The 22,653-nt window shown below is 35.8% G+C and overlaps 2 protein-coding genes and 1 long non-coding RNA gene across 3 annotated transcripts; 1 reads left to right on the top strand and 2 right to left on the bottom strand.

The window, feature by feature from the left end:
* Window positions 1-1,820: 1,820 nt before the first annotated feature.
* LOC125660761 (uncharacterized) lies at window positions 1,821-14,118 on the bottom strand. Its single transcript, XM_056147985.1, has 4 exons — window positions 12,152-14,118; window positions 11,608-11,847; window positions 3,005-3,105; window positions 1,821-2,601 (listed from the first exon to the last, which is right to left on the bottom strand). Exons 1-4 carry the CDS (start codon window positions 12,711-12,713, stop codon window positions 1,861-1,863), a joined length of 1,644 nt encoding a protein of 547 aa, XP_056003960.1. The 5' UTR covers window positions 12,714-14,118; the 3' UTR covers window positions 1,821-1,860.
* Window positions 10,665-11,461, top strand: LOC130049843 (uncharacterized). Its single transcript, XR_008798183.1, has 2 exons — window positions 10,665-10,805; window positions 11,409-11,461. It is a non-coding gene; the product is annotated as an uncharacterized LOC130049843 (long non-coding RNA).
* A 2,629-nt stretch (window positions 14,119-16,747) lies between the features above and the next one.
* Window positions 16,748-18,107, bottom strand: LOC130049381 (uncharacterized; the record flags this gene model as incomplete). Its single annotated transcript, XM_056146837.1, has 3 exons — window positions 16,748-17,473; window positions 17,578-17,772; window positions 17,998-18,107. Coding segments are annotated over 3 exons (438 nt in total), but the record flags the coding sequence as incomplete, so codon positions are not given.
* Window positions 18,108-22,653: the final 4,546 nt, after the last annotated feature.

The following is a 22,653-nucleotide window of genomic DNA, read 5'->3' as shown; positions in this document are numbered from 1 at the left end:
CGCACTCCCATAACAGATGATGAGAAGAGGGAATTTGGTCTGAAAATTCAAGAGGTATTTAAAAAAAAAGTATATGAATAGCTGACTTTTGTTTTTTAAATGTTATAAAAAAAAATTGAAAATATTTAGGTTAAGTGTAAGGCATACATCACTCCACATACAAGAAAAACTGACAGAAAAAAAATTATACACTGGCAACACAATCATTTTCGGTCAAATGTGTACTGTATATAAGTCATAATACGTACATACATATAGCATATGTGCACATTTATAATACTGAGAAAATAAATAAATTAATATATGTTCTGAAATCATATTTCTTCTTCTTCTATAAGAAGGCATTATATTTTTTATACCGGTATGTGTTATTCATATATATATATATATATATACACACAGTGTATATATTTCTCAACTTTACACAATATTTATTATTATGAAAATGTCATTGAATAAAAAAAAGTTCTATTTTCAATCCTGCTGGTTTCAACACTGTTTTGATGTCATGTATTAAACACCAAAATATGTTAAAACTGAAAACTGTACTTAACCGAACTGTCTTAAAACTTGTAATCATTATTCATTTTCATATAATATGTATATATTTCCATATTGCATTGTATTTTTGAGATTTCCAAAAATGCACAATGTCTTGACATTTTGCTTGATCCAGAAGACCGGTGTGGACAAACAAAGGATAATGGCATGGATATCCATGTAGAGAAAATTTCTATTGTGAATAAAGCCAAAGCATTCGTTGAGGAAAATGATATTTCAATTACAAATTTTGATGAGAAGGTAACAGAATTCTGTGGCTCACTTAACATATCAGAAAATGATGTTTCTTGTGTCTTGGAGAAAACAGAAGGACAGTCTAGTAATAATGTGTGGCACCTTCTCAGGAAAGGTCTATTAACAGCTTCTAATTTTGGTGAAGCGTGCAAATATGTAGAAAAGAATCGACCGCCATCTATCACTTTCATGAAAAAAATAATGGGAGAAAGCCGCATAGACGATGCTATGTTACCACCTGCGTTGAGATGGGGTCGAAAAAAAGAGCCCATTGCTAGGATTTTTTTTACAGCAGAATTATTAAAAAAAATTCATAACTGTAGGTCATTAAAAGTAACAGAGGTTGGACTTTTACTCAGTGAAAAGTATCCGGTTTTAGGATGGTGTAGCTGTTTGTAAATGTAAATCCCAGCATATAAACAGATTAGTGGAAATAAAATGTCCTTATTCGCTTCGAGACAGCAATGCAAAAGAGGTTGCGATTCTAAAAAACTGTACCTTTAATAAACTAACCAATGAATGGGAAGTAAGTAAAGCTTGTCCTTATTATGCACAAATCCAGGGACAACTCGGTGTATATAATTACACTGAATGTGACTTAGTTATTTACACAAACAAAGGTATTCACATTTCTACAGCAAGATTTGATGAGGAATATTTCTGCGATATGGTGAATAAACTTAATAGATTTCATAGTGCTTATGTGGTTCCACATATTTTCCGTGATCTTTTGAAGAGTACAAATAATGAGTGTAATCCAGTTGCTGGCTAATTGTCCATTATTATGTCAAAATGATTTGTTAATGTTTGAATATCTGAACTGAATTAACATTTATTCATAAAAGTTTGCAATTATTGTTTAATCTTTAGGAGCTTATAAAACAACATTTATTTCATATTACATTGACTCTTAATGATGTAAACTCATTAAATGGATATTGCATTTACAATGTATCTGTATCTTTAACCATACAAATATATGATGATGTCACAATAAAAAGATGAAACTTTATTGGTCAATTTGCATTTCTTAATTTATTAACTTTACTTCACTAGTTGTGTATCTTAATTACATAACACTCCACACACACCTACAATTTGATCAAACAATGCATGCAGTTTAAGAGGCATAACTCCTTGCAAAATTTTGAATGTTTTTAACCTGCCTATTGCACGCTCCACATGAATGCGAGCACTTGCAATTCTGCGTGTCTTTGTTACAGCACGACTACTCAACTGCTTTCCCATAGAAAACGGTGGTATGTTTAAAGTGGCAGATCGTCTGGCTAACATATCACGTATTAAAAAAAACCTGTCAGCCATAATGTCATCACCGTGCTCTATTTTCTCCAAAAAGCCACTCTCTTCAACAATGCGACGATCTGAAATACTTCCTGTGAATAATTTGGAAATAAAGGTGAAAGTTCGAGTAGGTGAAATTGAAATTAGTGCTTTAAAAGTGTTGTGATGTTTGTACTGAGACCATGTTACACGCTGAGAAGAGGGCAGACTTGGCTTTTGTACAAAGAACTCTGTGCAGTCTATAATTGATCTTGTCGTTGGAAAATGTTTGAATGCCTTTGGAATATTGGAAGCAATTTGTTCTCGGGATGGCCATGAAATAAGAAACTTCAATTCTGCGTACAAAAAATTGATCCAAGTTGTGAAAATTCTACTTATTTGAGATGGGTACACTCCAAATAAATCACTTATTACTTCCACATCAAAGCCTCTTCTCAGTCTAACAAGTGTTATGATACATTCCTCCTTAGTTGTTAGTTTCCTCTTCGGTCCAACTTTAATGGTCTGGAAAAAAAAGGTTATGGACAGATTCAACAGGTTTAGTGTTATGCAAGACAAAATATTTCAAAGTGGTCGTGCTGAAAATTTCATTCCAATGGCCGATAACCTTCATTTTGAAAAATATTTTTGTTCAATGAATAAAGCGATTGTTGAATGAATAATTGAATAGTAGCTAGCAGCAAAACAATGTAAATTAACAGGGAATTTATTATTGTAGAAAATATTATAATAGACTATAGCCTTATTTATGTAATTTCGATCTCATTTATTGGATTAAGATGAGAATCAAAATAGCTTTTTTTATCAAGACTTATCAGTGCAAATATTCCAAGTCTCAATTCTTTTAAATATTTTTTATTTAAATTTCTTTTATTCTATCAAGTTAAATTTCTTTTAATAGTCTTACAGTTTTAGATTCTGTTGTGTCTTGACCTCTCCAGTAGTTGAGTTTTTCTGCCTTCTTTTGCAGCCATGTGAACACATAAGTGAGCATTGCTATTGTCAGTCCTAAAAAAAATTATTTCATGATATCAGAGTGTATTAAAACATATTCGTTAATGTATTTTCCTTTTTCATATAAAATACCAGTAGATCCAATTATGATAAGAGAATAAAATGTATTAAAAAATATTATTAATGCACATGTCATTCAATGAAATGGTCTCACAATGTTTCAAATTAATAATGCTATTATGCGATGATTTTCTCTTCAGACTTAAAGAATCAAACCAATGAAAAACAAAACTGTGCTGGATTCCGGATTTTTTTTTTTTATATTTGTCCGGGATTGGTTTTGTTTTGTATGTTACAAAAAGCTCCCAGCACGTTCACGGCATGGTACCCGTACTCATGCATTTTGACTTCCAACTTTCCACAACTTCATGGCACCAAAGTGTAAGTTTTTAATTTCTTTATTAACTTTTATGTTAAATGCAAGTCATATTAAGAATGCATACGCATATTTGTTATTGTACACTTGTTGACCCCGATGTGATAAGCAGCCAGTATATCATGACATGCAGGTAGTTTATATTGTCTAAATTTGATTAATTGATATTTCATGGTTATCTTATCTCTGATAGATCTTTAATGATGTTATTCATTGCTGTTATTTTTTCTTTCTGTGTAAATGGGGCACGCTCGCTTATTTTCTGAACGTACTATATATTGACCTTTCACGTGTTCGATATGTAAATCGCTCTGTGTAAATTGCTCACAGTTTAAATTTTTTCTCAAAGGTTGTGATGATTACATTTAAGTTTTCACATATCAGTATCAATATTTTATAAGTCTTCTAGTGTGTGTATTTAGAATTCAAGATTTTTGATAACTTTGTAAAGCTTTTGGTGCATGTTATTCTTGATTTACTGAAATTTGATATCTTTAGCATGAAATGTGTAGATATGTTCTGAATAACATATTACATGTTTATTATAAACCATGCCACTTATCTTTTGTGCAGAACCTGTTGTAATAGGATCTTATTTTTGTTTACAGTATTTTACCCTCCCTGGAGGTTTTCTCTCTGCCATTAAAAGTAAAGAAACATACATCGTCTTTCTTGTGACAGAATAGTAAAATAACTTCGACATGGCTATGGAACGGGAAAGGAAACTCACAGAGGCTGGAGCCGAGTTGTTCATGGACAGATGCAGGAAATATGATCGGGAAATAAAACATATTCAAAAGGAAATTGATGTCCTAATATCCACTCTTCAGGAATATCCAGAAATATCGGATGCAGAGATGGTACATAAGCAGATAAAACAAGCTAGTGGTGATTTTAAAAGACTTTCAGATCATTATGTTGACTTTCTTGTAAAACACAGATCAGTTGAAAGCGAAACAGAAAGGATTTCACATTTGAAATTAAGAGATAATGTAACGAGGGCTGTTACCGAGGTTCTCACTCAACGCACACAAGTTGCAACAAAAGATCCTAGCTGTGACAGACAAAGCGTTAAATCTGGATCAGGCCGATCAATCCTTTCATCTACTCAGTCTGCGATTATTCAGAAAAGAGCTGCACTTGAGGCTGCGAAAGTGAAAATGAAATACGTCGAGAAACAAGCTGCCATTATGACCCAAAAGGCAGCATTGGAAGCGGAAATCAGTCTACTTGAAATCCAACAAGAAACCGAAGCCTTACAATCAGCACTGAATGTGATGGAAAATGCAGAACAGTTAGATGATATAGAAACAGAATCTATTACTGAAGCTCGACAAGCAAGGACAAGTGAATTTATTCAACAACATTTTGTGAATTCCACTAACACTTCTGTTCAGCCACCTGTGCAAGCAATTACAAGTACTTTGACATCCGCTGTGCAACCGCCTGTACAGTCCACTGATAGCACGTTCACATCAGCTGTGCGACCTCGTGTGCAATTCACTGATAATGCATTCACGTCAACTGTGCAAACATCTATGCAGTCTAGTGAAACATTTGTTCCTTTATCGACATTGGCAAATTTATGTTCCACACCTATGAATGAAAATTGGCGTACAGCATATCAACCAACGCAAACCATGGTACACTCTAGTCCCTTGCTTGCAACTTCATCACAAACAAGTCATGTGTATGATTTGCCGCCACCCTTTGCGCCGCGTTCAGACGTACTATCTCAGCCGAATCATCTATTGAATACTGAAGCGCCAACCTTTGTGCCACATTCGAGCATACTGCCTCAGCCGAATCACTTATTAAATACTGAAGTGCCAACCTTTATGCCGCGTTCGGGTATACTATCTCAGGCAAATTCTATAGTGACTACTCAAACGCCTACCTTTGTGCCATATTCGAGTTTACCGTCTCAGCCAAATCCGGTGACTACTCAAACCTCAGGATCACAATACGGTAATCGCTACACATCAGTCAATATGATGCCACATGTAGACAATTCGCAGGTTGAACTTTGTCAGATAATGACTAGGATGATGGCCAGAAAAGATGTAGTGCTTTCGCGTCTCATTAAATACAATGATAGTCCCATCCAATATTTGTCTTGGAAACAAACATTTAAAGCTGTAATGTTAGAACTTGCAGTTACACCATCAGAGGAACTGGATCTCATGATCAAATGGCTGGGTCCAGATTCATCCAGGCAGGCTGAATGCATAAAAACGGCCAGTGCAGGAAATCACGTGGATGCATTACACAAATTGTGGGATAGACTTGACATTCGGTATGGCAGTCCTGAATTGATAGAAGCGTGCTTACGAAACAAACTTACGAACTTCCCAAAGCTTTCAAACACTCCGGCTGACAGCAAACGACTTTATGATTTGTACGACCTCTTGAGTGAAATTCAGTGTGTCAAGGCCAACCCGCTCTATTCTTCAGTGCTTGCAATGTATGATTCATCCACAGGAGTAAACCAAATAGTATCTCGCTTGCCGACCAATCTACAAGAAAAGTGGTCATCTCGCGCCAATACTTACAAAAATCAACATGGAATGCTATTTCCTCCGTTCAGTTATTTTGTCAACTTCATCTACGACATGGCAAAATGGCGCACTGACCCGAGTTTTCAGTACAACACTAGCACACTATCTTCTCAGAAACAGTCAGCAAATAATCAACCCCAAATTCGCGTGAACGCAAGGAAAACGGAACTTTCTACAAACTCTACAGCTGAGGACAAATTGATGTGCCCCGTGCACAACACAAACCACAATTTGAATCAGTGCAGGACTTTCCGTCAGAAACCCATGAAAGAGCGAATGGAGATTCTAAAGAAAAACAAACTTTGTTTCCGTTGCTGCAGTTTGAAACGACACACCAAGAACAAATGCCAAGAGACTATCCGATGTGATGTTTGTAATCAGACAAGTCACCCGACTGGACTTCATGTATTGCGTGTTCAAAATGTACAGCAACCCTCTCATAACAAGGATGAGAATCTTACAGAAGATGACAATCGGCATGGAGGGGAGTCACGGACCGGTGTTAATACAAAATGTACACAGGTTTGTGGGACTGACAAAATTTGTAGCAAGTCATGCGCAAAAATTCTACAAGTGTATGTCTACAATGAGGACCAAACCATGCAGGCTCGCAAGGTCTACGCATTGATCGACGATCAAAGCAATTACTCCCTTGGAAAACCGGAACTGTTTGACAACTTTGATGATCATTCGGAACACATAAACTTCACTTTATCAACCTGTTCAGGGAAAGTTTCCGCGACTGGCAGAAAAGGCAACAATTATGTTGTTGAGTCCGCAGATCATAGTGTCAGGATTAAGATTCCATCTCTTATCGAGTGTTCAGACATTCCCAATAATAGACATGAAATACCTTCTCCGGAAGTAGTGAAAAACTTTCCTCATCTTTGTGATTTGGTATCGTACATACCACCAGTTGATGACAGTGTACACATAGAACTCTTGATAGGTCGTGACGTTATACAAGCACACCATGTTGTGGATCAGAGGTTAGGCGGTGATAACTTACCCTACGCTCACAAATTACCTCTTGGTTGGGTTGTGGTTGGTGAATCTTGTATTGGAGCTCTCCATGGACGTGAATCTGTTCAAACAATCACAGTTAGCAAAACTCACATTCTTGCTAATGGTAGAGCAACCTATCTGGAACCATGTGTTAACACGTTAACCATCAAAGAAAACTCGATCTTCGAGAAAACGCCACAGGATGAGAGGCTTGGTCCATCAGTGGAAGACGAGCTTTTTATAAGTCTCATGGAAAGTAAGGTTACGAAGGACTGTGATGATCGCTGGACTGCACCACTTCCCTTTCGCGAAAATAGAAAGCTGTTGCCTAACAACAGAACTCAAGCCTTGCAGCGTGTTAAATCATTAGACCGTTCACTCCAGAAAGATGAAGTCAAGAAGAAACACGTTGTTGAATTCATGGGAAAAATGTTCGAAAACGGTCATGCTGAGGTAGCACCACCTTTGCCAACACTTAGTGAACAATGGTACCTACCGTTTTTCGGAATTTATCATCCCAAGAAACCTGGAAAAGTTAGAGTCGTCTTCGATTCGTCAGCAGTGTTCAGGGGAACGTCTTTGAATGACGTATTAATGAAAGGACCGGATTTAACCAATAATTTATTGGGAGTACTCTTGCGATTTCGGAAGGAAGCTATAGCTCTTACAGCTGACGTGGAGCACATGTTTTATAACTTCAAGGTGGACGAAACTCATCGCAATTATTTACGATTTGTGTGGCACGAAAATAATGACATTTCACAACCGTTGATGGACTACAGGATGACAGTCCATGTTTTCGGAAACTCTCCGTCTCCATCTGTTGCAACCTTTTGTCTCAGAAAATCCGTTGAGAATGCAGACAGTGATGTCCGAGATTTTGTCTGTAAAAACTTTTATGTGGACGATGGACTCATTTCTTGTCCAGATCCTGACTCGGCAATTGATCTCATGAAGCGCACACAGAAAGCGTTAGAAATTGGAGGACGGTTGCGTTTGCATAAGATTGTCTCGAACAGCACAACTGTGTTACAGAATTTCCCATCAGATGATTTGTCAGCAGATCTCAAGGAATTGGATCTTGGATCTGACACTCCGCCAATTCAGCGCAGTCTAGGATTATCATGGGACATTTCTACTGATAGATTTGTGTTCAGAGCGTCGACAGAAAACAAACCCTATACCGTAGAGGTGCGTTATCAGTGATCAATAGTCTGTTTGATCCCATAGGATTTGCAGCCCCCATGACTTTGTATGGGAAATTGCTTCTCAGGGAAATGATGTCAGTCTCAGGACCTGTAAATTGGGATGAAGAGTTACCGCCTCAATTGAAATCGAAATGGGAACGGTGGATCACATCACTCGTGCATCTCCAGAATTTTCAAATTTCTCGCCAATATTCTGCAATTTCATTTCATGAAGCTTTGCGTAGAGAGGTTCATATCTTCAGTGATGCATCTAAGGACGCAATAGCTTCGGTAGCATACTTAAAACTGATATCAGATGAGGGAAGTGATGTTTCATTTTTGCTGGGCAAATCAAAAGTATCACCTGTTCATGGTCATACCATTCCTCGCCTTGAGCTCTGCGCAGCAGTTCTATCCATTGCAGTTGCAGAGTTGGTGAAAGAGCATTTGAACATCCCCTCACAGGATTTCTACTATTACACAGATAGCAAGATAGTGTTGGGGTATTTGTCAAACGAGGTACGGAGGTTCTATGTGTATGTCACCAATAGGGTGAATAGGATCAGAGCAGCTAGTTCTCCGACGCAGTGGTACTTCATTCCAACAGACAGTAACCCTGCTGACATTGCAACGAGACGTATCAATGCAGAAGACTTGGTGAATTCAACCTACCTAACGGGTCCAGACCTTTTGCGCAATGACATACATGTACAATTACCATCTAGTGAATTTCAGCTTGTAAATCCTCAAGAGGATACTGAGGTCCGCCCAGAAATATCAGTGAACAAAATGAAAGTGATCAGCCACAAAACATGGGTTCAGAGATTTTCATTTTTCTCGTCATGGAACAGTTTAGTGAGAGCTATCATGTTTCTGAAAGGATTCATTAGGAAACTTCACAATGAGAGCAAACCCACACGAGCTGAAACGGAACAATTTATTGTGAAACTAGTACAACAGGAAGTTTATGGTGATGAAATCAATTCTTTGCAAACTGGACGTTCTTTGTCAAACAAATCCAAAATTCTTCCTCTTGCTCCTGTACAAGATGAAAATGGCATTCTCAGAGTTGGAGGACGATTGAAACATGGAAAGGCTATTTCCATCAACACTCAGCCTGTGATCATTCCCCGAGACCATCACATTGCTATCCTCTTAGTGCGACATTTTCATGGTAAAATTCATCACCAGGGCAGACACATGACAGAGGGAGCTCTCCGTGCATCGGGCTATTGGGTGATTGGCGGTAAGAGACTTGTGTCCTCTATTATTCGTCATTGTGTGACTTGTCGAAAGTGTCGTGGACAATTTCTATTTCAAAAGATGTCAGATCTTCCGGAGGACAGATTATCTCCTGGACCACCTTTCACCTTTGTTGGTCTTGATACATTTGGACCATGGTCAGTTCTCCAGCGTAAGACTCGAGGTGGATCAGCTCAGCAAAAGAGATGGGCAATTTTATTCACTTGCTTAGTTTCAAGAGCAGTTCACTTGGAAGTAGTAGATGAGATGAGCAGTGCAGCATTCATCAATGCCTACCGCCGTTTTGTAGCAATTCGTGGACCCATAAAACTATTGCGATCAGATAGGGGCACTAACTTTGTGGGTGCAATTCAGGACTTGGGCATTGAAGCAGAATTTGTTGAGGATGGAAGAATCGCAAAAACTCTAGAAACCTATGGAACTTCCTGGAAGTTTAATCCTCCTCATTCCTCTCACTTTGGAGGCTCATGGGAGCGTATGATAGGGACCTGTAGGAGGATTCTGGATAACATGCTCATGCAAGATAGGAATAAACTAACTCATGATTCATTAGTGACCTTGATGGCTGAAGTTTCAGCGATAGTGAATTCTCGTCCGTTGCTGCCCATTTCAACAGATCCAGAAAACCCAGAAATTCTGTCTCCCTCAGTGTTGTTGACTCACAAGAAAGGTCAAAACGATACATGCCCGTTTCCACAGTTTGGGACCAAGGATATGTTACGTAGTCAATGGAAACTGGTTCAGGGTCTAGCAGATGAATTTTGGTCGAAATGGACGAAAGAGTATATCTCATCTCTTCAAGTCAGGAGAAAGTGGAAGCAGCCAGAAGTGAACTTGAATGTCGGTGATATTGTTCTTGTAAGAGAGAAGGATTTTCATAGATCCATGTGGCCTATGGCAATAGTGACGAAACTTTTTCCAAGTGACGATTTCCTTGTCAGGAAAGTGGAAATCAAACTCTATAAGGAAAACAAGATTTGTGTGTTCGTTCGACCCGTAGTCGATCTTGTCCTGTTGGTATCTTCAGATGATTAGTGACTCAATTTTCATGGATAATGACTGATATTTGATTTTATGTATTATGTATGTATGATTTTGCTAGTTTAGCATATTGAATTTGATGTAGTGATTTTTTTATAAAAATCAGGACGGGAGTGTGCTGGATTCCGGATTTTTTTTTTTTTATATTTGTCCGGGATTGGTTTTGTTTTGTATGTTACAAAAAGCTCCCAGCACGTTCACGGCATGGTACCCGTACTCATGCATTTTGACTTCCAACTTTCCACAACTTCATGGCACCAAAGTGTAAGTTTTTAATCTCTTTATTAACTTTTATGTTAAATGCAAGTCATATTAAGAATGCATACGCATATTTGTTATTGTACACTTGTTGACCCCGATGTGATAAGCAGCCAGTATATCATGACATGCAGGTAGTTTATATTGTCTAAATTTGATTAATTGATATTTCATGGTTATCTTATCTCTGATAGATCTTTAATGATGTTATTCATTGCTGTTATTTTTTCTTTCTGTGTAAATGGGGCACGCTCGCTTATTTTCTGAACGTACTATATATTGACCTTTCACGTGTTCGATATGTAAATCGCTCTGTGTAAATTGCTCACAGTTTAAATTTTTTCTCAAAGGTTGTGATGATTACATTTAAGTTTTCACATATCAGTATCAATATTTTATAAGTCTTCTAGTGTGTGTATTTAGAATTCAAGATTTTTGATAACTTTGTAAAGCTTTTGGTGCATGTTATTCTTGATTTACTGAAATTTGATATCTTTAGCATGAAATGTGTAGATATGTTCTGAATAACATATTACATGTTTATTATAAACCATGCCACTTATCTTTTGTGCAGAACCTGTTGTAATAGGATCTTATTTTTGTTTACAGTATTTTACCCTCCCTGGAGGTTGTCTCTCTGCCATTAAAAGTAAAGAAACATACATCGTCTTTCTTGTGACAGAATAAAAACAATACCCATTTTCAGAAATAAGAATCTTACAATGTAAATGTACTTCAAAAGCAGAACAGGTTTCAAATGTTATTTCATTTCCAAAATTGTTAGTTCATGTACATGAAAATACTGTACCTGTGTAGAATTTACAAGATTCGTCATCTTTGAACACTGATTTCATAAATAACTTTCTTGTGATATTGGTGTGTTTCTGGAAATCTTCAGTTGTAAATTCACATAAGTTATCCAAACAAATTTCTGTCTGCACTTGTACTTCTTTTGTATCGACACTGGTAACCATAGCATTATCGTCAGTTTGAGTCTGTGAATCACAGTAAGATGTTGTCACCTCTACTGTAACATCTTCTGTAAGGTCTGTAAACATGGTAAAAAGAAAAAAGAATGTACAATGAAATAGAATATTACAGGTTCATTTAAAACATACTTTTTCACCCATTTCATATATACATGTATCTACACCGTACAGTTATAACTTATTAGCAAGTAAGGCAAGAAAAATAACAGTGCGATTCAATAACAGGTTTGAGAAAATAAATTAGGGTTTATATATGCAAAAGGAAGGGTACATGGATTTCATATTTTGAAAAAATATATATATGTATATGTAAAAATGTTGCTATAATCTACTGAAAAAGTACTGAAATATTTGAAATATTACCTATATAAACATCAGCTTCAGGCATCCATAAGATTGAAGTTGCAGTTTCTTCAGACTCTGGCTCTGTAATAAATTCCCCTGTCTCTGGTTTCTTTTTTGAATAAATATGGTCAAATGTTCCAAATTCCTGGTGATTAGACTCGATGCCTTCATTTAAGTCTGCTTCCTGAGTCAAGTCTTCCTCGGGTTCCTCATAAATAAGTCTTTTTCTACTTTTAGTAACAGGTGTTTCATTCTTTCTTTCTGAAGGAGCCTTCCTCTTGCGTTTACTGGATAATCTTTTCCGTTCAAATTCCGTAGCTGCGGCTGGCAAGGGATCTGGGTGAGATGTAGTAGGCCCCTTCTCACCCACAAAATGCTTACAACAAATATAGGTGTCCTTGGTTATATTTTCCACGCCAAAATATTTTCGCCCACAAAGCCGAACCCATCGTTGGCACTTTTCGAACTGTGTTTTTGGTTTCGGGAACGGTAGAAAGAAGACACCATTCATTTCTGGTCGTTTACCGATATATCTAGAGTCACTAATACAATTTCCATAACAGCAATGTTTCACTGGCATAGTTATTTGATGAGATATAGTTAACGCTATATCGTCACAATCGTGGTTGTTTGTCCGGTGCGATGTCCTGCTTCCGGTTGTCGCTTACATCCACAAAAATAATACCGCTTACGATGTGGATAATTGGCAAATAAACTATTGCAATAGGTCACCTGAGTTTACTCAACAAAAATCTGAATTCGTATATATACGAACCTTATTCATTTGGGTGCTTTTGGTGTGGTGGACTTCTTTAAAAAGAAATGCCATATTTTTTTTCTCTCGATATATTTTTAAAAATAGAGTTTTTACATAATTGGTCGTAATGATTAAAATTTCTTTATTAAGTTTGACATTCTATTAAATTGTAAACTTAATGTGATTATCAATAAACACTGAAACTCAAGAGTCTTTCCGAGTGATGCGTCCTGTATTTAGCACGTGTTGTTATGTAGAAATCCTTTTATTCATAAAGTCAGTCTAAGTGACAGCATTACAATATCAGACTCGATAGCAGTTTGCTTTCCGCGGTGTTTTTTTTTTTTTCTTCAGACAAAGGAATAGTCTAAAAATAGCCACGACCACCGAGCCTTCTTCCGCCATTTCACTCATGTATCAAACGATTTGCAGAGCTTACAAGTAGCTGTGTTATAGTTTATATGGCCTGTTACTATGTATTATTGTTGAAAATTACTGAGAAGTCTTTATGCACACGGACTACCTAGTCATCTAAACTCGAATAGTTCTCGATTGACTTAATAATTCATAGTAATTGCCTTTATTGTTAGACCGTACATAATATTGTAATTGTAATTATGCATAAACATGGCATCAAACACAGAACTTGCCTATACCTGTTACATTTTTAACCTCTATCCAAAATATATCATAAAGTGAGAGAGATGATGAGGACATCTGCAATAGAATTACTTCACGTCTGACTTAATGATTATATTCAATACATTGTATTGTTAACTCGTACACGTTGATGTCGCTTTTCTCTCTATTACTGTTTTGGAGAAAAATCAGTTTGCTGAATTGATGCCGAATAACGCAGTCTGACATTTTCTGTGTTACCTGTTGTTACATAATGTAATGATTCTGCCAATTCCTGTAAGTTAGGTATGTCCTACCTTAAGTGCTGTGATTGGGAATTCAGGAAACGAAAATCACAGCAGAAACGATACATCGACAGACTATACTCCTTGGAGCCTGGTTTTACCCCCAGTTGTGGTTTCTTTCGCTTGCTTACTAGAACAAAAGGGCTTGATTAATGGGCATTGGGCACATTCGCATCAGCTGCTACAGGTGCGACGATACCTTTTTGGTGTTCCACGTATCTGCGTAATATACAACATCCAGAAAATATGTTGTCAAATTCAGGGATGACAGTGCGAGCTGATGTTGAATAAACAATTTCCACCACCGGAAATATAGAATGATCATCCATTACATCAAGTATTCCCCTGAGGGAAAAGGTCAGCAAATATCCGTTGACAAATGAGTCCAAGGTTTGGGCGGAATTGGTGTCATTTGGAGGGGTTCCATGTTGTTTGACTGTGTGCTTGCCTTTAGTTTCTACTTGCTGTCCGAAACTGTTTAGTCATTCCTATGCCTTGATGACCTTCATGGGCGAGGTCAACAACTCTTTTACAAGAATGTGAGGAATGATTTTTGTTTGATACAGAGAAATAATGCCTTCATCGTAATTAACGATAGAAAGTCCATCACTCGTGTCGGGAAATCAATCAGAATCTTCGTCTATGGCGGTCCAATCACCTCGTGATATTCTCTTCATGACAGATTGTAAAACTTCATCTTTCTGTGTTGCGAGTGATATCTCTGAGAGTGTCATTGCGTTTGGACCTGAATTTGACGTAATAAAACGTACACTGATATGTCCCGTTCTCGTGGTCGATGTAGTGTAGCTTCCAGTAGAATTAAGTCCTCACTGCCCCTTGCTTGTCGTAGGAGGCGACTAAATGGGGTAGTCCTTCGGATGAGACCGCAAAAACCGAGGTCCCGTGTCACAGCAGGCGTGGCACGATAAATATCCCTCCCTGCTCAAAGGCCATTTATAAGCGCCGAGCATATGGGACCTCGGTTTTTGCGGTCTCATCCGAAAGACCGCCCCATTTAGTCATGTCTCTTCAGTGATGTTCAACCGAAATTTTTTAAATCCATAATAACAGTAAACTTGTAGGCTCTAAGAGCTATTTTAGGGGAAATCAGAGTGCCAAAAAAGTGTAGCCAAATTCGTTTAAGGATAAGAGCTATGCACAAGGGAGATAATCCTTAATTTTGAAAATGAATTTCTAAAATTTCTTTCATCTGAAGAGAAATCGTCACAACTTGCACTAAGATTCTCATTGGAAGGAGCATCAAAAATTATATCGGAACTTTAAGAGATTTTGATTTCAAGCAGGCTATTTAGTGTTCTTAAAATTATCTAGTACATGTTGATCAAAATGCCTGACTGAAAAGAGTATTTTACAACCAGGACATTCCCTCCTTGACATTGTTTTTCTTTGGACAATGTGGAAAAACGAAAGCTTACGTGTATTTTTTGCCATTGATACATGTACTTCATGAAAATACTTGAAAGTAAATACCTATAAAAGAAATGGATCACTAATTTGTTCACTGGTGAAAAATAATTACAATTTGGAGAAGTTGCATTTCCGAAAACTTTTAACTAAATGAATACAATGATTTGTAAATTTCACTAATTGTTGGGTTTTCGATTTTTCATTTTCTAATTCTTTGAGCAGTTTTACTACATCTCGGTCTTCCGCACCAAGTAATTCATGTGCTGTCTTGTATGAGGACATGTGCTGTCTTGTATGAGGACCTTTTCTCTATAAAACTGTCGTCAACTGCTATACTTGTTAAAGTGACTTCACAGACCTCCTCTATTCTTTCAGTGGATATGGCCAACTTGTGGAACTTTGACTCTGAGCTCTGGTTTACTAAAAAGAAAAACACTTTGATATCAGATATTAGTATTCAACATGAAATTTTATTTTGCAAAGAATCGTTTTATTATTAATTTCAGCAAATGAATAAAGCATTGCTCACTCGAGTCATTAAACTTAGAAAATGTACAAGTTTGAATTCGTCAAGATTGATTGAATATTGTTTTACGTCCCGCTCGAGAATATTTCACGCATATGGAGACGTCACCACTGTTGGTGAAGGGCTGCAAAATTTAGGGCTATGTTCGGTGCTTATGGCCATTCAGCAGGGAGGGATCTTTATCGTGCCACACCTGCTGTGACACGGGACCTCGGTTAAATTATCAGTGCTCTGTACAACATCATCGGTAATAGTAAGGGATGCGATGAACTTGCTCCAAGCATTACATATGCGAGTAAATACTAAAAGTAAAGTTGCAAGATGTCTAGTGTCTTCGCTCGAGTCAAGTGTTGAAATAAATTTAATGAAACTTGATATCGAGAGTAGTGAGGGGTATAGTCTGTGGGCTCTGCAGGCAATGACATCATGACCCCACCTATATAGGTCAAGGCCAAGGTCACAAAAGGAGGTCAAATACTAGGTCACAAAGTAGGTCAGATACAAGGTCATAACAAAGTCAAGGACAAGGTCATACCAAAGTCAAGGTCATACCAAAGTCAAGAACAAGGTCATAAAGTCTGAGGGCATCTTATCCGTCTGAGGGCTAATAAAGCATCCAAATAAGTCACGATATATGTCAGGATCGTCTAAGTACAAGGTCATAGAAGAAGTCGACACAAGGACGGTATAAGATCAAGGGTAAACAAGGTCATAAATGTCTGAAGGTAAGACACACTCAAAACAGTCTGAGGTCAAACCATCTGCAGGCACATACATATATAACCGATGTAAGGGACTTCTCGTATACAGGAGCGTGTACAGGGAGACTTGGAGAAAGCCAGGGTTCTTATTTCATACTCTTAAGGTACGTGTTTTACTATATTTAAGTTTTATGTAAAAGATAAATTCAGTGTGCATGTATTACTATTACCCAGTTTTTCAAAATTCTCAAAGACAGAAAAACAAAACTAAAAAAAAAAAATAGTACAAAGCTCTTTACGAGATTTATTGTTGACAAAATAAGAATAGTAACTATTATATACAAAAGAAATTTTCACTATCAACCCGTAAAATGTTCTTTATGTTCCGTTTACTGAGAAGTAATTCTTTCATTATAAATTGTATGTCTTGTGATACCCGTTCCTGTAACACTTCGAACACTTGAAACTCTCCGGTAATCCGAAATGATCTGTGGTTGGGTAAATCTTTTTTCGAAGGCGTTGTTTTCATGAATAGTTTTTCCCTTATTGCAGAGTTGTAAATTTTACGCGTTTCTTCTCTGGTTCACCATACTTGTCTGCGAGATAATTTATTATTATCTCACTCTGTTCCATATCATCAGACATCCTCTTCTGTAACTTTTGTAGGACTTTGAACTCCCTGGACGCAACTACCTGAACCACGTTTGGTTCATATAATTTTTTTTCCAATGCTCTCAACTTCTGATGATTTTTCCGTCTTTAAAAAAAAAAAATAATTTAAAAAAAAAAGAATGATTAAAAGAACCCCGGAATATACGGGAATAAAAGCATGATTATATTCCTTTTTTTTTCTATATACATGTATATTAAATTTACCGAAGTGTAGTAAGAATGGAGTCCTCTACATTAATCACTGTGTCTTCTTCTGGTTGAGGAGGGGGGTAATTTTCATCATGCACTGATCGCGATGTCGAGCCGCTAAAGTTACTTGTAGTTGTAGCGTAACTAAAAAAAATATTTATACAAAAATATATTTACTCTAATAATAAATATTTTTATCATTGATATTCTTTAAGTAAAATATGAACAAAGAATAAAGATATCCTAACCTTTTCAGAGGTAGTTCTGATGTCATAGGATTTTTTTTAATTCCCTCGCTATTTTTTTTAGGGAGGGAATGTGTGGGTAGGGTCTCCACTTTTGATGTAGGTTTTACATTTACATTCTTCGTTAGCAGAGTCTTTAAAAGAGAAGGCCCTGTTGCTTCAGATGGTGTTTCTTTTTTAAGAAGAGTGGAGGAAGACCTTTAAGATAAAAAAGAATATAAAGGATAATGGTTAATAATGAAATTACAATAAGTTAACCTCTTTTTTTTTTCTTTTTTTTTTTGTTATTGTCCTTTTTTTCTACTGAACAAAAAGAACCAAAAAAAAAAGTGATTTGAAAGCAGCGTATAAAAAAGAAGAGAACGTTTTCAATACACAATTAGTCAGATCTTACAACATAGAATGCAATTACAAAATACTTACTGCGTTGTAAATTCATCCAAACTCTCCAATAACTGCTCAAAATCTGTTTCATCACTATTACCAAAACAAATAAAATGAAAATAATTATCGTATTTATTATCGTAAGGGTGTTACCTTTTTATTTCTTGTGGGTTTTTGTCCTATAGAATTGAACTTACCAAAGAAAAATTAATAAATAAAAATTTAAAAAAAAATAACTATCCTGTTATTCATCATAAGGATGTTATCTTTTTATTTCTTTTAATCTGTAAAAAAAACAAAACAAAATGAAATCATGGGGTGTTTTCCTATAGAACTGAATCTTTACTTATTCAGCGTTTGAAATAGCCGTACGTCCGACCGACCGAGACGCATGAATTTTGTCACGGGCGCTCTTTTTTTTTTTTTGAATAGACGTCCGACTGGACTGTTAAAATATCCGCTAAATGAAATTTAGATAAATAAAATCTCTGACCGTACGAAATCAATAAACTAGTCAAATTGTTTTTAAAATACATTTGATTGGAATGGAAGCTATGGACGACAGGACTATAAGAACGACAGATTTTGCATTTCTGTGCATATTTTAAGCCATGTATGTGCTATGCATCAAACTAGTACAGCGTATAATGTAGTGCATTTACAAATAATAATAATAATAAATAAAGGAATTCAGATTCTGAGCTAATTTTGCTTTTAAAAACAGAAACGATTGTTAGACATACTTAAAGAAAACTTACGAAAACGGAAGGTATTCATCAGCCATGTTGATTTTAATCTCGGTCCTTGATGTGTAATGACCACAGTCCTCCACATCTTTATACCCTCCAAAGATGAAAATCGCGAGGTGATTGAAGGAAAGGGTTTTCCGGGAGGCGGTAATAATTAACTTGTATGAGTTTTCCATTTTTAACTTTTAATTTTGATATGTGAAAAATAAAATATCCTTTAGAATTAAGAGAATTAAGAGGTTGACACTTCGTGACGACGCACTATGACAATGCATATGTAATTAACCTAATTCATCATGTTCATATGACGTATGTTTCGTTTTAATTTAACCCGGTAAATTTATTCTGGCTTCAAAAATACCGCTCTGTCACGACATACCTGCGCAGAAGTACAATGTGACCTGATAATTGCTGTTTTATAATTACTGTTTTAACATGTCCTAAGCTATGAATTATACACAGATTTAGTGTGTAAATCATTAAATTAAACTAAGTAACTTTCTGAGGGAATAAAAAAAAAATATATATGTGTGTCTTTATACAAATTTAGCCCTATAATGTGTATGTTGTATATAGTATACATTGACGGATTCAGAGGGACAATTTCGTCAGAAAATTTTACAAAATAGGGTAAAAATAACGCATTTGGAGAGTGAAACCCTCCCCATCCTCTTCTAAAACCAAAAATAATAGTGGAACCCACCCCCTCCCTCCCATTGAAAAAAGTCCCTGGATCCGCCACTATATTATTATTACCAAACTTAGTCCTCAGCATCACGATGATATAACCGTGATTTTTATTGGTCAACCCTCACGAGACTAATTTGGAGATTGTGAACCCCAGATAAGATTAAGTCGAAAATGGCTACAGTCATGTTATTGGTTTTAATCTGCGTTTCCACAGTAGGCTTAACTTTTTCCAAGTCAATAAAAACATGCACTCTCCCCTGTAGAGAAATTACGGTTTTTTCTGCTAAGGTGAGAGATGTTTACGTAACTTCGTGTCACCTACAGAAAGTGACAATAATAGGTGACCCGAGCGCCGTGCGAATCCACCCTCGCAGACCTCTGAAGTCTAGGAACTCACTTTGTGGTAAGCAACTTTTCAATACAATTTAGAAAATTTAACTATGCACGCCTAGTGACTGTGCATAATCATGTACATGTAGGAGTCTGAAGTTTTTTCAATAATAGAGCTAAAAAATACACCCTAATAGAAAACACGTGTTTTTATTTTAGTAGGGTGTGTGGGTTTTTTATTTTATTTTATTTTAACTCTATTATTGAAAAAAACTTAAGACTCCTGTGGTATAATGTATTTGTGGGAATATTTACTCCACAATATCATCGGGTTCGTTACCCCAAATACAGACTGAACCAAAAATCTCGGAGAAATATACATATTAGTTTTAAGCATAGAAAATTAATATCTCGCCAGCTTGTTATTATCAATGATCAGATGAATATTTGTATAAAGATATACTACCTACCATTCTTGTGTGTGCGTATGTTTATGTTCTAAAAAAACACGAAAATTTAAGATTTTTTTCATATTTTGAGACGCCCCCTCTGAATTCTTTTACAGAACCCTTTCGCGTGATTGGCGTGAGAAAGACAACAGAAAGGCGACGTACACGTAAGTCACGATAATTATTACTTTGTAAGAAGTAAAACAAATGGGGTACATTATCAAATACAAATAAGTAGAGTCACACAGATGAGTATACCAATAATACACTGTCGCTATGACACATTATCTCAAGATACCCATCAATTTAGAACGCATACAGCAAAAAGGCCATTCATTTCAAGCCATTGGTAAGCAGAATAAAAGATGTCAAGTGACACTGATTATTGCAAGAACCCACAAAGAACATGAGATACAACTTGTATACATTGTAATTATCTCTGTTTTAGCAAGTACAAGAGGTCCAGAAGTGTCAACAGAAGTGTCAAGAGTACCTCAGAAAGGTAAGGCTTTTGGTACTCACACGACAATACAAAGTCTAAATTAAACGCCCTCCAGTTTTCAATGAAAGCACTTTTGTAAACAGTGAGGACCATTGGGAAATAACAAAATAGAAAATCACCAGATGAAACTTATCATTTTGTTTGGTTCTGAAATTCAGATTTCTGACTTCAATATTAACATTAACAACTGTGAACAACTACCTTTTATGAAATTGTAGCATTTGATATTTAGTCACAGTTAAAAAAAATTTTATAATTATTTATTGCATTTAATTTTGTTGATTTTTTTTTTATAGTTTCAACACAAACAACTACACAATGGAGACCCAAAGAGAGACTCTGGAATTTGTTGACCAAACAAAATATGGTCACAGGTTAGAATTTTCAAAAGAAAAAAAAAAAAAAAATTGCATTCATATTTTTAGGCATTATTTTGATGTAGTTTACCCCTGCATTATTTCTTTTTCCCATTTTTACGAAATGACAATGTCTTCTTGAGCACTAAGTTTATCTCTAGATAAGGTCTTAGGAGCAAGTATTATCCACCCAATTACATATGATTATTCTATTATCAAATTTGGACTCGATGACTTTCTCATTCTACCTGCTTTTTTTTAAATTAAAAGTACTTCCTATTTCAGGAGTGCCCAACAGTGTTGAGGAAGATGATGATGATTTGTCAAATGGTAATGTAAAAAAGATAGAAATTAAAATGATCTTAAGATCAGATTTTTTAAATATAGCTTAATTTCATCCACATCAAAATGTAAAGGTTGTATATAATAAGCAATCATTTTTTTCTTGGCATTTATTAAATATTTTCCTTTAATGATATCAATTAAGATCAAATATTTTAACATATAGTTTAATTTTGTCCACATTATAAGATAAAGGTATATATGATAAAGCAATCATTTTTTTTTTCTCTTTGTGCATCAAATATTTTCTTTTAATTGATATATTTTTCCTATATAAATAGGTTTTCTGGCATGGGCTGTTACAATAACAGTTGCAGCTAAAATTCTTATTGTTGTCATCATCAAACTGAGGGCAAAACTTCACCAACATTACCAGCTGTTGAATGCATCTCAGATGACGAACATGTCAGTAAACGCAACTAGCTCACAGACCTCTGACCCAACGAATACCAGTTCGTCCACCCAAACATCAGACATGACCTATCCAGAGACCTCTAGGCAAACTCAAAATGTGTCCGTCCAAACACAAACACCGCCAAAAACAACAGCTACTTCAACCCAAACCAAATCTCCTTTTTGCAGAAAAAAGAAGAATGCAAACCAGAGCATCAGCCAAGCAACTTCAGAAAAAATGATTTTTTCTCTCCTCTTGAGATTCTTGTAAAATTCAGTATGCAAGTATAATAGAGTATTCTGTAAATTATAAACAATGCACTAGTCATATTTTTTAATGACTGACTTGATAGTGGAGAAAGGGACATAATTCATCTATATATTTTTGGGGTCTTTTGTTGAGAAAAAAATGCGAGTAATCATTAAGAGTAAATGTCCACATGTAAAATAGAAATTTAATCTGTGGTAGTCATAATGTTTTTTATATGGTTGCCTACTTCCTTTTTATCATATGATGGTTGTGTATAACATTTCATGTGTGAGCACCATTTATTAATGAATGAGAATGTTTTGGCAAATGGACATTAAAAGCAAATGTTCATATTTTGTAATACATTTTTTTTTTACTTACCTTTACATTGTATCTTTTTTTTGGTATCATTGGAATTTTGATACTGATTTATGGGGTTGTTGACATTGTATTTACCTCTTAATTTTACCTAGGGGTGCAGGTAACTAAAGTTTATTAATTAAAATATCATTTTTATTCTTTTTTCGATAGACGGGTAACGAAAGGGTAAAACTTTTCACACTTTGATAATCTATCATTGAGAAAAGTTGATGTTAAAATAAATATCAATGTGATGCAACAGAGTTGATTTATA

This window comes from Ostrea edulis, chromosome 8, assembly GCF_947568905.1.
Source record: "Ostrea edulis chromosome 8, xbOstEdul1.1, whole genome shotgun sequence".
NCBI lineage: Eukaryota > Metazoa > Mollusca > Bivalvia > Ostreida > Ostreidae > Ostrea > Ostrea edulis.
This window is presented reverse-complemented; position numbering and strand designations above follow the sequence as displayed.